The following is a 17314-nucleotide window of genomic DNA, read 5'->3' on the forward strand; positions in this document are numbered from 1 at the left end:
ACTATGGTTGTACTATTTCATAACTTAACACATCTTGTGCCTTTGTTTACATTTCGAACTAGAACTTCCCAGAGGAAAGATTTATAATTTAAGATTAATTTTTTTAATTTAAAAATTATCAACAGGTACTCTAATGAATTATTTGTTTAGTACTACTTATTACTGAATCAATATCGAAGCATTTAAATCAATATTGAATCGAATTGTTATTGAATCGAATTGCAACCTAAAGAATCAAAATCAAATCGAATCATGAGGTTCTTAACAATACCCAGCCCGACTCTGCCTCCATCATTGATACGGCATCTATGATTACTTCAAACAATTTTATATATATACATATATATATATATATATATATATAGTGTAGCCAACTTTTTGGGAATCAGAGTTGTATTTGAAACCTTAATGAGTGTTGTATTTTCAGGTTAGGCACTGACCTGCGACATCACAATATATGGTTTGTTGGTATAGCTTGGCCTCCTCAGGCTTGAAGACAATGGTGAAATGTGCTGTGAGGTTTGGCCATATTTCACCCTCCTGAGATAAGGACAACAAATGGTTATTTTAGGCAAGCACAAACACTGTAAATGCATGTTTTCTCATACAGAAAAAGTACATCAGTGTAAGGACCATTAAGAACATGTACAATAATGGACATTTTTAGCTCAAAGTTAAATTGCATTGATTTCATTAATTCATTTTAGAAGGTGATGTGGGAGTTGACTAGTTCTTATATCCACATCAACTCTACACACACTGTGACAGCTACCAACACCAGTGCATGAATTTGTGTGTTTTTGTGTTTGTCAGTTCATGGGTGGGTGGTCATAGGTATGTGTTAAATCCTCTCTCAAAGTTTGCATTCCAACTAGACTAACAACTGATTGTGCTCTCTCTCCTGTACTTTCTCTCTCCCCGACCCCCCTCTGGCCAGGGAACTGGGCTGAGTTGAGCAGAGGAGACACTGGCAGAAAAAAGGGAAGGTGGTGTCAGAACAGGTCAGGTTACCTGAAGGTCCCTTGGCAGAAAGGGCCCACACAGCAGGCCTCCTGTCATTGAGAAGTCAGGCTGATTTTCGATGAGATCTACATAGCCAAATCTAAACCCTTTGTAACAAATCTAATCACTGAGATCTGATCACTTTGGGGGGAATCTACACAGAGGCAGTAATTGATATCCTCATAGCAACAAGGCCTTCAACCTATGAACTCTGTTCAAAACACTGAAAATGCTCAAGTGCCTTCTGACAAACTACTGAATGCCTGCCAGCTCAAAGAAGTCTGCATAAAGGGATGTTTTCTCATTTGGCATTGACAAATGTATAAAATGACTCAGATGCATCATGAGGAGATATTATCTCTGCTGAACAGTCTCAACAAGGGGAGAAATAGTCTGAAAATCCATGGGTAGGGTGTGGACCAACAATTCGGTGGTCGAAAGATATTGGGCAAGAGGGAGAGGATACAACGCAGAAACACAGAAACCCACCGCTGGTTCCACAGTAATGCAGCTGTGTGAGAGGGTTAGCTGGTGGTCCTGCACAGTGTGGCTTCTGCGTTCCTGCAGGGCTTTGGAAAGCTGCGGGAGGCGATGGATCGCTGTTGGGTCGGACTCACACTGAAAAAGCAACTGTTCTTTCTCCTCCTTCTGCTGGAGTTCTATGCTCTCCCTAGAGAAAGGGAGGTGGGGAGGCAGTCAAAGAGAAAAAAACAGTCTGAGACAAAAAGAAGCAGAGAGAAGAATAAAGAGCTGCAGATGGAGAGAAAATGATGGACACCTGAGCTATTTCTGGCAACAAATTATGTGGTAAAGAAAAAAAAAACACATCAGGTAATTTTACTTGCTACATGTGTACTCAGCTAGAGGAGGAGGGAAGCTTATACAGCCCACACTTCTAAAAAAATCACATCAAAACCACATTCCTGTATTGTCTGTGTTAAATCCTTTGTGTGCTATACATACCTCAATAAGCTCAGGGCCTCCTCTTGCAGGCTCGGCCACGTCGTCCAACAGTACTGAAGAGGGATATCACTTGTGTTGGTGAGGGACGCTGTGTGTACGGTGGCCAGGGAAATGTAGGTCTTCTCCAAAAGGACAGAGTCTGTCTTCAGATGGACGTTCAATTCAACACAAGCCCCAAACAAGCTGATGTACACGTCTTCACCTGGGCAGAAGACACACAAAGTAGTCTAATAACCCTCCCTCCGTTTCGGTCCTCAGTTTTAGTTTGGTATTAAAGAAGACTTCGGGTGTTTCTGCCAGTTTGGGATCTTCCTCATTTAGTTGTAGTTATGACTATGTGAATGCAATTTAAGTTTTTTTTTTTGTTTTTTTTTTTTTAATTAAAACTGTGCTGAGAGTATACTTTTATAGTATGATACCCTGACCACATTGTTTACAACAGTGATGTAGTGATGCAAGGTTGGAAAGATTCCATTTCCATTCCAGCTCAGCAATCTGTTACTGTATATTCACCTCAATATCTAACTGTTCTCCTATAAAATCTGTGGAAATCTGGAAACCTGTTTTCATGCATCCTCCTATTTCCCTTTGTGGCAGGGCTGAGTGCCCCATTTTTTGTGCTTGTGCCCCTACCCCCCAAAATCTCTGAATGCATCCCTGAGCAGTAGTGTAAAGGTCTCAGTCTCAGTCCATTACAAGTCTGCAGAATAGTTCTATCCTTTGTCTTTGCCTTGTGTTTGCAAAACCACTGCTACATCCTTTTCAACTACTTATTTAACAACTAAGATGACCTGGAGTGGGTTAGCAATTAAAACATTTCCTTAGAGATTTTCCTTAGAGATTTCCTTAGAGAGTTGTTGCATGTGGTAGACTCACACACTGGTGTGCTGTACACAGAGTACTCAAAGGGGTGCTGCTCTGCACAACAATATTCTACCCGATGAGGAGTTTCAGGCCTAATGTGGGCAGTGGATAGAGAAGAAACTCACAGTGGAGCCAAGGACACACTGCAAAATCTAGCTTTGAAAGACTGGATCTGGATTAAAAGGAGTCTCGCAAAGAGATTAAATGGCGCTCAAGATATGCTGGAAGCTGGCATCCATGAAAACTTACTTTATCATGCTGCCAAAGTCTTTCTGAGCTTGAGCAGTGTGGAATGAATCATGCTGTAATAAATACGGAAGGTTTAAATTATAATGAAAATGAATTCTCTGGAATAAAGTTTCAAAACCACAAACCACAACAGACCTTAGAGACTAATGGTTAACAGGACATCTATTCAGTCTCTATGGCAGTAACAAGGCCCAATCATCACAGTGTGAGCACATCCAACAATGAGAAAAAAGAGCAACAATAACCAGCAGCAAAAATAAGATGCAAAACAAGGTTTTGTATAAAGCCACCAAGAACAAGGGCTTATGTAAATTTAGTGAGTGTTTGTTTACATTCAAATCAGAGGAACTGGAGCCTTAGCCAGTAAAAACATATTGCTTATCCTGAGATAATTTATATTTGTATACCTGCAGAGGTCAAATTGTTAAATGAGGACAAATGTGCAGCTCAGAACACACAGATATCTCTGGGCAGAACATCAAGGGGTATCTGAACTCTACAGGGTTCTTCTCTCCCCGTGTTTCTGTGGATCATACTTTCTTTGATATAACATATCTCTGGCTGAATGAAAACACAGATATCTTGGTCAATAAAACTACCTGAAATGAAAACTGATATCAAAGCGACATGGAGAATGTTCTCATTTGCAAGCAAGCAGTGCAATTCAGTGAGTCAAATGGCTATTTCATTTTATTGTGATTGTTGTGCTCCCCAAAGTTTGTCTCGGGCCAAAACAATCAAGGAGATTTGCCATTATTTTTTGTTTTGCTTATGTTGTTTGTGCACAGATTGCACAACTAGATGGAGCTAACAGAATCGTTTACAAGTTTCAAGTGCTCTGCAGGAATGCAGGTTTATTTAGAAAATGATGGGGAGGACTGATGGTTGCTCTGTAGGATGGTGAGTGGATTCCTGCTTATGGCCTAGGATTTGAAACTTGACTCCGGTTTGACAGTGCAAAAATCTGGGGCTCTGAAAGGGCTGGCACACTTCCATGAATGTAAGTCTGACAATGTTAAAAAAAAAAAAAAAAAAAAGGACACAGTGTCATTCATGCAAATCACCAAAAACAAGACAGAGCACATTTTATCAAGGCAGATCCCCCTGAGCTGAAGCACATGTATTTGTTTCATTCAACCTTTATTCCATGAGAACAGTCAAAGGATCTTTTTTTTTCTCCGGCCAATGACACCGTACAAGCAATTCAATAAAGATACCACACTTCATAAGAAACTCACCATCAAGGAAAAGCCAAGAGAAAGGGAATCAGGCAAACAAGCGACTGTTCCAAGAAATGTGAAGTGAAACTCAGTGACAAATCAACCAAAGCACATAAGATAAGCCTTCCCATTAAGTTTCAAGTCCCGCTTAGTGCAGCCTGCACATGAGAGCTTTTAATCCATCTCTGCCTGGGTTAGAAAACGAGTGAGCAGAAGTGATTAATTGGGACCTGGAATACCTCATTGCCGAGAAACATGAAAGCCTCAGTAGTAAAATTCTCCCAGTTTAGTTTAGTACCAATTAAGTTTTTATATGCATCAACAACAATATGACCTCAATTCTGGGTGGAGAAAGAACAAACATCACTGTGAAGAATAAGGGGTAGTCAAATCCTAACATTGACCATGCATGCCCTACAGTAAAAACACATAGAATTCAAGGAGTGCTGGCTTTGGCTTCCAATGAGCCAATTATCAATGAGCTTTCCATCATGTACCTAGAGGCATAAAGAGGGGATAGAAAAAAGCCTGGCACATTTCCAGCGAAAGGTCCAGTCTTTGCTTTCACTCTGTGAAAAAAGGCTACCAAGCTGAGCAATATCATCGAATGGAGAAAAATAGAAAACAACAAACAAAGAGGACTGAAGATGAGTGATAGAAGGAAATGAGGGAGAGAGAAAAGGAGAATTGGGGAATGCAGAGAGAAAAGCAATTATCTCCCAGCATCCGGATGCTATGACAGCAGTTGACAGGCAGGGAGAGCTGCAGCTTACTGCAAAGCTTTCATCATCACTGTCCACCAACCCATCTTCCCCCCACACGCTTTCTCTTCTCATAATTCCTCTATGTGCACAGCAAGAGAACTTCTCAACCCCCTCAGCTACCTTTGATTGCAGCTCTGCAGTGTGTTTGTGGACGTGCATGCTTGTACTTACATTTTGGGTATGTGTGTTTGTTTATGTGCAGCTGCTTGCTCTGTGTGTGTGCGAGAGTGTGTGTGTATGTGTGTGTGTGTGTATGTGCATGTGTGTGCTGCTTTTGTAAAAGGCTGCTGTGCTGAGGCCCCCTCGGTGCTAGAACCCTGTCAAAGCAGATGCCTCAACGCTCCCTAAGAGCTGTCCGTCTTTTCATTTAAATCAGCAGCAGTGACAGAGAGAGGACCGTGTGTGTGCGTGTGTGTGTGTGATGGAGGGAGGGAGGTAAGGTTACTGGAGCAGCAAAGAGTCTCTGCTTACTTTTAAGAAAGAACAAGTATTTTTCTAACACACCAGGATGGAAAACAAGCAAGCTGTGCAAACTATTATTTTTCAAAGCTGCATTGGCTTTTAACTGACAATAAGAAATAGACATGCAGTGTGTACCGGCATTAAGCACTGTGGTGGAAATGCAAATCACACACAAATGCACACACAGGCTACATCAGACAGGTCTCCAATGGCCCCTCAGTAGAGTAAAGCCTTCTGCAGCATGCTGACCTGAAACATACATGAGCGTGAGGGAGACAGGGAAAGGTGCTAAATTAAAAATGATAGTCTCTTGATGGGCTGTAAGTGGTGTTCTGGACCTGGGCTGGCCGCCCTATTATAAAAGCTTAATGCTGCTGAGCGCTGCTACTAGCAGGCCTCCCTGTTTACGTGACCACACAGCACCTCTGCTCCTTTAAAGCCACAAGGACTGCTGAACTGGGCCCACCGGTCGGCACACGCACACACACACACACACACGCACACACGTAAAAAAAATAATACTTTTACAGTGACCAAATAAGGAAAAACAAACAAACAAACATTCATGCACAGACAGATATTTTCAATAGAAACTTAAGATTTTTACTCAAAACAATCATCATTAAATGGCAATACATAAATATTTGATCAGGTCTCTCCATGCTCTGGGAAATGGAATCAAAGGAAATTAAATGATAAACTCAAAATGAATGAATATGAATCCAAAGGCAGGACAGTTCAGCCCTTATCCTCCATTATCCAATCATAAACAGGCAGTTTCTTTTTTTTTCAAGGTGACTTTGGTGTAGTAGAGTTTCGGGACTCCTTCTGATAACAGAATGACTGTTGTGTCAGCATGCTACTGAATTTTAACATAGTGCTTCACAGCAGAAATGGGGGTAGGGTAGGGTATCCACCCAGGTGATGCATAGAGGTGATGCATAGCTAACAAGAGTGAACTCAAATCCTTTCTCTCTGGTACACAGCTGTTCTAATGTATTTGGTCAACACCATGGGGATTTTCTGTTTAGGAAACTCTCAGCTGTGTAGCTGAAATGAGCTTTAGAGGAGACTTTGATGTGGCCAGCTCAGGTCATGAGTAAGGCTGATTGAGGCAGTCAACCCTTACTCTAACCCTTCACTTGTACCAATGTTTAACTGAGAGAACATATGAAATTACAGTCTTTTCGCTCTTTTCCAATCATAACAAACTACAGTGTGCGATACAAAATTTAACTGTGACATCTGCTGAATTCATGTGGGGTGGTCAAGGCGGGTTGAGCTTCACAACAAAATGTAAAAATTCAACAGACTAAGCCCCAGATAAATCATCTCTTCCAACACACTGATGTTTTCCAGCAACTTCCCCCCTCTTATCTCTAATTGATCCCCATGTGTGTCGACAGGAAAAGTCGAAAGCTTCGTCTCTTTTCCTTTGATGTAAAGGAGTCTGGCTAATTGTGCGTGCAACCGAGGCTAACCTAAAATAAACGTGTGTCCACTGAGTGTAAAACATGCATACAGTTTTACAGGGACTATCACTCAAAAACCCTGTTAACAAGATTATCACAAATGAGCAGATTCATCACAAAAGCACATATTTAGAAGCACTGATAGTACTATCAGTCACCATTAAAACAAGCATTTATCAAACAATAGTATTACATTAAGTGAAGTGCTAAAGGAATACAAAAAAAGAGGGTGAATGATTAATCAGTTCACTGCACTAACCTGAGGCGGGTCCCTTCAGTGCAACAAACAAAATAAACACATATAAACTAATAAACAAATAGCAGTTTTGTTAAGTTATTCATCAAATGGTATTTTTTATTGCAAAATCTTTCTTTTCACAAGAGATACATCAACTAGTATTATACCAACAGTCACAATACTGTAAAATCAGGGCTAGTCACCTATTCTGTGTGCTTCAAAATGCAAATAATCAAAATTTGAATAGTGATTTGCAAAAGGTGGGGCCAATTTTCAAATCCAACACTATACTGTGCAGACACAACAAGAGCTGCAGTGATAGTGGTGGGTTAGTGTATAGGAGAGGAGAGGAGAGGAGAGGAGAGGAGAGGAGAGGAGAGGAGAGGAGAGGAGAGGAGAGGAGAGGAGAGGAGAGGAGAGGAGAGTAGAGGAGAGTAGAGGAGAGGAGAGGAGAGGAGAGGAGAGGAGAGGAGAGGAGAGGAGAGGACTGATAACAGGCCGTCGGAAGAAAGATGCATTGAACAGTAAATACGATACACCGGAGCCATCATGGGCTAAATACCCACTATGGTCACAGCCCAATTCCCAATGGATATTGTAGATTCTCCTATCATTAGAATTATTTAAGTCACCTTTGACTTCATGGCCCCAGGCAGACACAAACACACACACACACACACACACACACACACACACACACACACACACACACACACACACACACACACACACACACACACACAAGAAAACACAGGCTCCAAAGTACCTCGTTAGTATCTACTCAATCGCTACATCCAAGGTTAAAGGATCATTCTGAATCTAAAACACAGGCAATACAATCCCATACACAACGTATTGGGTTTAAATCAAAAGCTAGAGGAAGACAAAAGAAATTAGACTATGCACAATTAATTGGACCAGCTTAGGGAATTTGTGTTCAGCTGCTACAGATACGTCTGAGGATGGGCAACACCGATAAGGGCAGCATATGTACAACAATATTTAAAGTACCGAACAAAACAAACTGACATCTCATCAGATGAAAGTGATTGCCTGTCTACTAGCCATTATCATCAAATGATCAGTGTGCATGTGTGTGTGTATGTGTGTGTGTGTGTGTGTGTGTGTGTGTGTGTGTGTGTGTGTGTGTGTGTGTGTGTGTGTGTGTGTGCATGTGTGTGTGCGTGCATGTGCCGACAGCGGGCCCTGTTCAGCAGTCCTGTTCTGCTTCAGGGCCACCATTGCTGCAGAAAGGGAATCTCATTATGGTGTTTACCTCAGTGATGATAGTAAACACATTCATCCTTTTAGTTCCACCCCATTTGACACTGCTGATTATGCAAACGTATTTTCTGTAGATTTTTGCTGAGAATCTTTGCTCTCATCCGTGTGTGTGCTTGTTAAGTTGCATGTGTGTTTCAGGCAATAAAATCGAAACAATGTACACTTCTGATATAGTTTGAAATCTCACTGCATTAATGTGTTACTATAGGACAAGATTTTAATGATACAAATTTGATGAAGTCAACCCAAATCTGTCTGTATCTACACCTCTCTTCTTTGGAGGCATTTACAGTGTGCTGCAAGTTAGTTTTTTGTAATAAGCTGAGAGGTAAAAATAACACAGCACATGAGAAACGCACTGCAACAAGGTGGGTCTTTGATAAAAAAGAAAAATCTGGATATGCTGATTAGGGCAGCTTTGAATATTTCACTATAGCTCTTAGAAACCAAGAAATTACGCTATTGTATGACTGACAGTAGCTTTATCAGAGCCTATGGTCATTATTTCCTTTAATTACTAGTTATTTATCATTTGTGTGACTTATTTGTGGTTTGTTACGGTTTTGCAGTTTTGTTTGTTTTCGGGCCCTGAACGTGTCTCACCAGTGTGGTAGTGCAGAATCAGGTCCTGGCTGTGCTCTCCTGTGGTCATGGGGTTGAAATCCACAGTCACCTGCATGCTCTCGCCTACATCAAGTGTCCCAGAGGAGGGCGTCACTGAGAAAGGCCTGGAATAAAACAGAAACAGAATTTAAAAGGATGGAATACATTATAGACATTTAGGCGTAGTGTTTTATAAAAGCCAAGCTGCAATGTTGTTTTAGAAACTGGCCGAAGAATTGTTAATTGAATAATGGAGCTACAGTACAGTAATGTAGTTCTTGAAGAGGTTGCTCAGCAAAATGTTACGATTCAGGGTTGGTCCATTAATGTATGAATTCAAAGTTTATACACTGACAAATGTGAGTTTATTTATCGCTATAAATACCCAATAAATAAAACCGTAATATAACTGTAACAACAAAATATGATGTGAAATATGATGTTTAATCACTAAAACACAGTAGACAACAATGTTGGAGCCTTCAGTGTGTGGGTAATACGTCAGGGCTACCATCTTTATCACAGCTATACATTGATGGAACATATGCCCCATTTGCCCAGCCGAAAGAAAAGTTAAGAATACCCTCATCTCTATTTTTTTTCCTCTTTTTAAAGTATTTTTTTGGCCTTTTCTGGCTTTATTGACAGTACAGCTTGAAGAGTATGACAGGAAACAGGGTAAGAGAGGGGGAGTGACATGCTGCAAAGGGACCCGGTCCGCTGCAGAGCCTCAGCACATGGGTCGCATGCGCTATCAACCGATTTAAGCGGCCCCCCCCCCTCAGTTTTTTTTCTGTCTTGCAAGTTAGGGATTTTGTACACAAAAAACATGTGGATTTCCTAATATGCCCACAAGCACCCCTCTGGTGGATATCCCTAACCTAACCTTGACAAGGCTTCTAAGGGTGTAATTTCAGTTAGATACAGAATCATTAATAACCTCCTGAACCCAGCACCTCCTGTGGGAGAAGGACCTGAGGAAAGAATCTGATGAGGAGACATGGAACTTATTTCTTAGCAGGATATACTCCTCCTATTTCAGTCAAAGGCACTGTCTTATTTAATTTAAGGTAGTTCACCACATTCACTGGTCCAGGGCATTTTGAACCTTTCCCCCTTTTGACTACCTTTTAGATATTACCGGCAGATTGTCCATTGTCACAGCCTCAATCTGCTACTAATACTACTTTTTGACTAAACAGGTTATTTTGCTTAATTGGAAACTTACTTTCTGCCTTATTAATTTCATTGGGTCAGAGACTTACTTGGCTGCTGTGAGCTAGAGAAACTCAAATTCATGACACCATTCCAGGCTTAGTTTGAGCCTGTCACCTCATACCTCCACGTGTAATGTGAGACAATTTGGTGTTTATATTTTATATTATTTTGTACATTTTTGAGGGTTATAAGCAGTTTGAATGTGGTTATGCAGGTACTAGCCGAGCTAATTGTTGTCTGTTGATTACGGCTTTGTTAAATAACGAAAACCAACCAAACAAAAACCAACCAAAACAAAAAATAGACATGAGCCTATCCTGTACTGACTCTCACCTCTGTGTTTGCAGCGTGAAGTTGGCCTTGCTGTTTCCTATGTTGCGGACAAGGTGAGTTTTTTCTGTAAAGGCTTTCACTGGACAGACAGGTAGATTGAACTCGTCACGAAAGTCAAGAATAGCACGTGGTCCAATGGCACGGATTGGGACCTCAAACCGCTCTCTCTCCGTCACAAAAACCAGTCTGTGTTGGTAGTCCTAGATGGACATAATGACATTGGTTGTTAACATTAATGTGATCACTAGTAACAATGCGAGCATGCTGATGCTTTAGCAGGTAAAATTCTTTACCTTATTCATCATCTTAGTTTAGCATGTTAGCATACTAACATTTGCCACTTAGCATTAAATGCAAAGGACAGTTGACGTAATGGGAATGTCACTAGTTTTGAGTGCAAGGTCATAAATCAAAGTTATTAAAACATTTAAAACTGCGACCCAATTATGTCATTAGACCAGTATTATAAGGATAGCAGTTATTACAGTTCATTCTCTGGGGATGATGAATGTCTCAAATCCCAATACAATCAGTCCAGTAATAAGAGAACTAAAAAAAAAATGACATTTTTGTGAAGCTTGTGGTGCGGAGAGATAGAAGAAACATCAGAATTTCAGCAAAATTATTTGCAAGAGATTTCATGGCAATTCCTTCAATAGTTTTTGAGATGTTTCTGTGACTGCCATCACAAAAGCCACATTACTCACAAGAATAAAAACATCTGTGTGGTGTGCACTGTAATACAGCCATAACAAAATCTGACAGATTAGGTTACCTTTAACATAAAGTTGCTGCTGTACACTTCATGTTGACCTTTGCTTCTAAGGTTTCACTTTTACCCAGAGTATCAGTAAAAGAGACGAAGAAAGGATGTCCTGATGTAACCTGATGCCTGGCCCTTGACCCTTAACCTTTTGACTCTGACTTAGAGATTAGTGCACAAAACATGAATGCAAACTAAGCGCATCCATTCAATGTATGTTTTGCTCCGCTACTGTCTTCAGTAGCAGTGCTTACTTAGAGCGTTATCGCTCTAATTTCACATTCCTGTCCTTTGATTCCCCACTGGTCTGACTACAGCCTCATCTAATCTGCAAATCTAAATTCTACATCAGCCTCCTAAGTGCACATTACCTTGATATTTTACTGTGTATCCTGACTCAAGCCTTCTGTACATGATTTATGACCCTATGGGGCAGTCAGACTCCACTCTGTGACCAGTACCTTGTTCTCCTGTGGGCTGAAGGAGACAATGAAAGTAGCTGACATTCCTGGTCCAACCTTGCTACCTGCCTCCTTTGGACCAGCCACTTGGAAATACTCAGAGTTTTGCCGCTCCAACTTTACATGTTGCGATACCTTTAAAGAAAAAAAAACACACAAACCTAAAAAACACAAATGTGCACACCTAACACAGCAACAAACACAGAATCAGGTATGGACAGAAGCAGTGATTTATTCATTACCACTGGATGTTGTCTTGTACAGCGTGCAGTGATAAATCTCCTCCTCATGACCTTTGTCAGTCATTCTGCTTTCCAGTAATTATGTACAAGTTGGACTGTTGCTGTTGTTCCATTTCACAGCTATTCTTGACTGTAACATTACTTACTCATCACTCATTCACACACCTTGTGATGGTTGAGGAGAAGCAGACGTAACTTGTAGGTCAGTGCCGGAGTGAAGTTCTGGAAGACCAGCTCAGACGGGTACGGCTGAAAAATTGGCCGATCTGTATCCATCGAGGACAACTGACACACATTCACACACATACAAAAACAGTATAAAATAATGCCAATTAAAGTGTGTATTTTCTGTACGCACTACTCAATACCAAAGTGGAATCATACGAAACACATTCCCCAAGGAAAGCCCTACACACTCCACTGTACCTACATTACTATATGCATGCATTATTTACAGGTCATCATCATCTATTTATTCATTTTATCGTTTCTTTCCCAAAGTATTTCTTAAAAAAAAAAAAAAAGAGTGGAAGACAGGTGGGAACAGCTAGCCTGTCTTTTCTGAATTTGTCAAAGTAATAATCTGGCACATGAGCCCCTCTAAAATGGACAGACATTTTTACACTTTGTTTTGTTGTACAGATTAAACAAACAAGATACATTCAGTGAACTATAGAGGTAGTGGTAGTTGTATGTTGTTAGCTAACTGTTTGCCCGTTTATCTTATGCTAAGCTAAGCAGCTACTGTTTTCATACTGAACAAACAGACACGAGCTTTGCGTCGATCTTTTCATCAAAGACTAAGCAAGGAAGAGAATACGCGTGTTGAATTTTTCCTTCGACCTTTTTTTCTATAATATATACAAAGAAATGTGCCCTCTTTAACTAAGTTTGAGTTATTTTCACTCTTCCTTTATCACTGCATTATTACCAGTCACAGAGTGAATATAATACTGTACTGTATAAAATGTGCAATTTTGTGGCTTTCAGAATGACTTTAAAGATCCTGCTGGTCATTGCTCTCACTCATCACTGGCAGTGGAGGTTACTCGTATTCACATTTGCATATTTGACAACTCAATGAAAGGTGTGAACAGGGTGACATGCAAAAATGGGTCCACCTAATTATGATGAGAGTGCATTTATTCATCGTGTAGGTTCTTCATGAACTCTTGATGACACTTTTGCGCCAAGCCCCCTGTTACATTCTGTCTAACTGTACAGAGTATTCAGTCACATTGGGTACCCTCTGCCCATCAGTAAGGCACTCCATGCTGACTAAGGGAAAGCAGCTTCGGTACAATGTAAATGACCTCAGCAGACAGCACATGCTCTGCATGAAGGGGATTAATAATGAAATAATCTCAACTTTGAATGTGCTGTTGTCTTTATTCTGGTCTCATCCATCCTTCCAATGAGTCGAACACATTCATTTTATTTAGATTTCAGAAAGGTATTTGGTATTTTCTTTTTTGTAGTATAAATGGGCTTCATAGAAAGATTTACCTTTAATCATCTATAAGTTAGTTCAACCCATAGGGGCTCACATATCACTTGGCTTACTGTTAAACTAAGTGTGTTAACCAAAACAGAACAAATGCTTTGAAGGTACAGTACCTAGTTATTAGTGCCTACTGTGACCTTTCACTGTGCCATCTGGAAGGACTGTCCTAGTTCTAGCTGCTCTCTCTGTAAAATGTAGCTTTATTTGTGGATGGTGAACATTATTAGGCTGCAGAGGTATCATAAAATTGGCAGGTATTTACTTTGTGATTTATTGTCTTGCTTGTGTCAAACAGTTCCAGGATATGGGGCGGGTTCACCTCGTTGGTGTTTGCCAGGTGCTCTTCTGTAGACTGTAACATCTCCTGGGTGTAAACAGATGGAGTCACCTGCAAACACACCACAGAATCACAGGCTATTATGTTAACTTCATTAATAGCCTGTATCCTTAATTCAGCAGTGATGACGCAGGACACCAAACAAGTGTGTTACCTCTGATGGAATGGGAAAAAGATAATGAGCTATAGAACATCAGCTATGACACTTATACACAGGCACCCGCATCAAGAACATTTACATGAGCTGATTTCATGCGCTCAAAGAGAGTTAATACTCTCCCTTCAGTGAGGACTATCCTCAGCATTTGGTGGTTAATACCCTCACACACAATCCTCTGTCACCTCTTTATCAGGGCACTAGAAGCAAAGAAACATCTAACTGCACTTAGTCTATTTCAAGGTTAGGTCAGAGAAGGATTTAGCTTAAAATCTAAATGAATAATGTAGCAGATTGGGTTATTGTATATGCAATATTCAATAGCTGCCCGTTATGTGTGTATTCATATAATATAATATACTCTATTATTCAGAGACAACACAGCACCAGTAAACACTTTTCTTTAAAATGTTGTGACAATCATATAATAATAATATATTTTCTTAATAATCCCACTTCACTTTTGTTATCACACAGACAATAAGCAGATGAAGGCTTGTTTTATGAATAAAAATGAGTCTTGGCCAGATAATTAGTTTTATGTGGATCCGTTTTTGATTAAAGTTTAAAGTACTTTCTTTTCCTCTCATCCACAAGGAAAACACGGGCCTAAAGCTTGCTAAGGTCACTGCATCTAAACACTGCAGTCAATAATTGATTTTTTTTCTCTTGAAGAAGCCAAGATAATTATTTGGCAATATGTCATTTGAAGCAGCATCTTTGAAAGAATTGGACAATGTCCAAAAAGTGGGTCACAATAAATTAGGCCCCTGTTAATTCATGGGTAAAATCCTGATATATTTCAGGGTAGATACTTCCAGTCCCGTTTGTAGAAACAAGCAGTCATGACATGATATCCTCACCCTCCTTTGCTTCTCCTCCTTCAGAACAACTTTATAATTCTTTAATGGTGACCTCTTTGTCCTCGTGGAAACCTGAGGCGATGTCATTTTGTATGTGTTTTGAAGGAAACCTGCAAAAAAAGGGACATTGAAGAGACGAATGTGTCATTTACTAGGCTAGAAGACAGAGCTAATTAAATGTCCACTTTACAATATCTAGCCGCGCCGTTTGCGTAGATGTTGGCTTTCTCTGACGTGATGCTAATGTGAACGTTATAAAGTGACTAGCTAACGTTTACGTTCTTTACCAATGTTTATACGAGCTACTGTTGAAAGAAATATATACTAAGCTAACTGTAAACTCATTAAAATGCATGTAATTATATTACTAAGAATTCAGACATTATCAGCTCGCTCTTAGTAGAAAGTATTTAGCATTGAATCGTCTTGTCGACTCCTTACATTAACGTTAACTTGTTAAAATCTTCTCCACTTGCCTGAATTCATCGAACTTCTTCTTTTCCAAACGTTGGAGCAAACTTAACTGTCCGCTAAACAAACATCCTGTTGCACCAGCATGGGAAAAAAAACATTATTACCGTTCACTGAATAAACGGTGTATGTATTTATGTTATGGCTCTCTGTAACGTTAATTCAGTCACGACGGACGAGTCCATTTCGTTGTGGTATGTTGCCCTGGCAACGCACTCAACAACCTCCCAGTAAACTGTTTTCTGATTGGTTAAGGGCGTCTACATAAAAAAACAGCTGTAAATTGAAAAAAAGTTGACTTTTAGGCTTTAAAACAAAAATTGCCTCAATTTGTCATCAAAATAGCAAAACAATTACATCTAAATTGTTGCAGATAGACCATGCTTTACTTGATAAACTGACCTGATTCTCATCAGATAACAGACCAACCAGGCTAAAACTAAGATTTAAACACTAAGTATATTACTATAAGAGTATGTAATATACAATATTAGAGTTTACATGAACACTCCATAGTCCATTAAGTTGAAGCTTAGCTGTTTTAAACTTTTTTACATGACTTACTTTTGTGTAGTGTATGTTCACCATATTTTATAACATGATAAGATTCTTGCATGTACACTCTTGATTTAAAAAAATAACTGTGGTCAAATAAATGTGGCCGAATAAAAGTACCTTTCCAGTGTTTAGTGGACTAAAATGAGTGACATCAAATTGAAACACATGCTTATTTCTGTGAATTCTTGTCTGATTATAATTTGTTGGTTTCTGTATGTATTCTTACACTTCTACAAATGTAATTTTTTCACACATTGAACTTTGTTTAAATCTGTTTGTCTGGTCCTGTTTCACTAACAGTGAGGGTCCAACATTTAGAGAGATGGTCAAAGTAAATAACCACACAGTTACTGTCTGCTAATCCCTCAAAACAAGTAAATATATGGATATGTCTGATCTTGTAATAATCAAATGCAAATGCCCGAATCTGACTCCCTCGACACACAAGTACATATGCAAGGGCACACACACACACACACACACACACACACACACACACACACACACACACACACACACACACACACAAAACCAACACCAACTGACCCTGTGTGTGTATGTGTGTATCACAGGGTCATAAAAAGGACAAGAGGGACAACAGAGATGATTTGAGAGCCCAGTGAGCATGATGACAGGGCTGGAATTTCTAGTTTAATCTATGTCTTTACAAATCCACTTATCTGCCCCTCTTGACCCACTGTGCTCATGACACACATATTTGGACTTTATTTCCCTGCAAACAGAGACTTGTTTTTCCACTGCAGAATATAAGGTCACCCACTGTGTTACTCAAATTCCCCAAAACTGCAAGAAAAAATATTAAAGACTAAGTATCCCCTAACCTTGGATATATTCATTCACCTCACAAGGATCGGCATTAAGGCAATTTCCATGGAGGGTCCATGGTGTTGCTATTAGGCAACAAGGTATCTTTTTTGATGAATTTATATATTCAGGTAATTTTGACCAAGTAAAAGCAAATAATCAATTTGTATTAATTTCAAGATGATTTAAGTTTTCTCTTTTTTTATATTTTATTTACAGGGAGAGGTGTTAACTAAGTTAAGAAAACTAGATATTGTAGATAGAATGAACTGTAGATCAAGTATTTTCAGGTTTAGAGCCCCAGATGAAAGAAATCGAAAGATTGTGTTGACTGAACTAGAGGACTTAATAGAAACCTGTGACTAAGAAAACATAGATTAAAGGATTTAAGCACTATTGAAGACATATCAGGTTTCTGACTTGTTGAAATGTGTATTTGTTTTTGATCATTACACAGTTAA

The 17314-nt window shown here is 39.7% G+C and overlaps 1 protein-coding gene across 1 annotated transcript in view; it reads right to left on the reverse strand.

Annotated features, from left to right (window-relative positions):
• Nucleotides 1-15678, reverse strand: part of hydin (HYDIN axonemal central pair apparatus protein) — a 75343-nt gene extending 59665 nt beyond the window's left edge. The window contains exons 1-10 of the mRNA XM_037107147.1: nucleotides 15476-15678; nucleotides 15000-15109; nucleotides 13905-14030; nucleotides 12304-12423; nucleotides 11897-12031; nucleotides 10673-10872; nucleotides 9122-9246; nucleotides 1966-2167; nucleotides 1492-1672; nucleotides 441-540 (exon numbers count right to left, since the gene is read on the reverse strand). Coding sequence (XP_036963042.1) covers nucleotides 441-540; nucleotides 1492-1672; nucleotides 1966-2167; nucleotides 9122-9246; nucleotides 10673-10872; nucleotides 11897-12031; nucleotides 12304-12423; nucleotides 13905-14030; nucleotides 15000-15109; nucleotides 15476-15485 — 1309 coding nt within the window. The 5' untranslated portion in view covers nucleotides 15486-15678. The remainder of the gene's footprint in view (nucleotides 1-440; nucleotides 541-1491; nucleotides 1673-1965; nucleotides 2168-9121; nucleotides 9247-10672; nucleotides 10873-11896; nucleotides 12032-12303; nucleotides 12424-13904; nucleotides 14031-14999; nucleotides 15110-15475) is intronic.
• Nucleotides 15679-17314: the final 1636 nt, after the last annotated feature.

The sequence above is a fragment of the Acanthopagrus latus genome, chromosome 8 (assembly GCF_904848185.1).
Source record: "Acanthopagrus latus isolate v.2019 chromosome 8, fAcaLat1.1, whole genome shotgun sequence".
Classification (NCBI taxonomy): Eukaryota; Metazoa; Chordata; class Actinopteri; order Spariformes; family Sparidae; genus Acanthopagrus; species Acanthopagrus latus.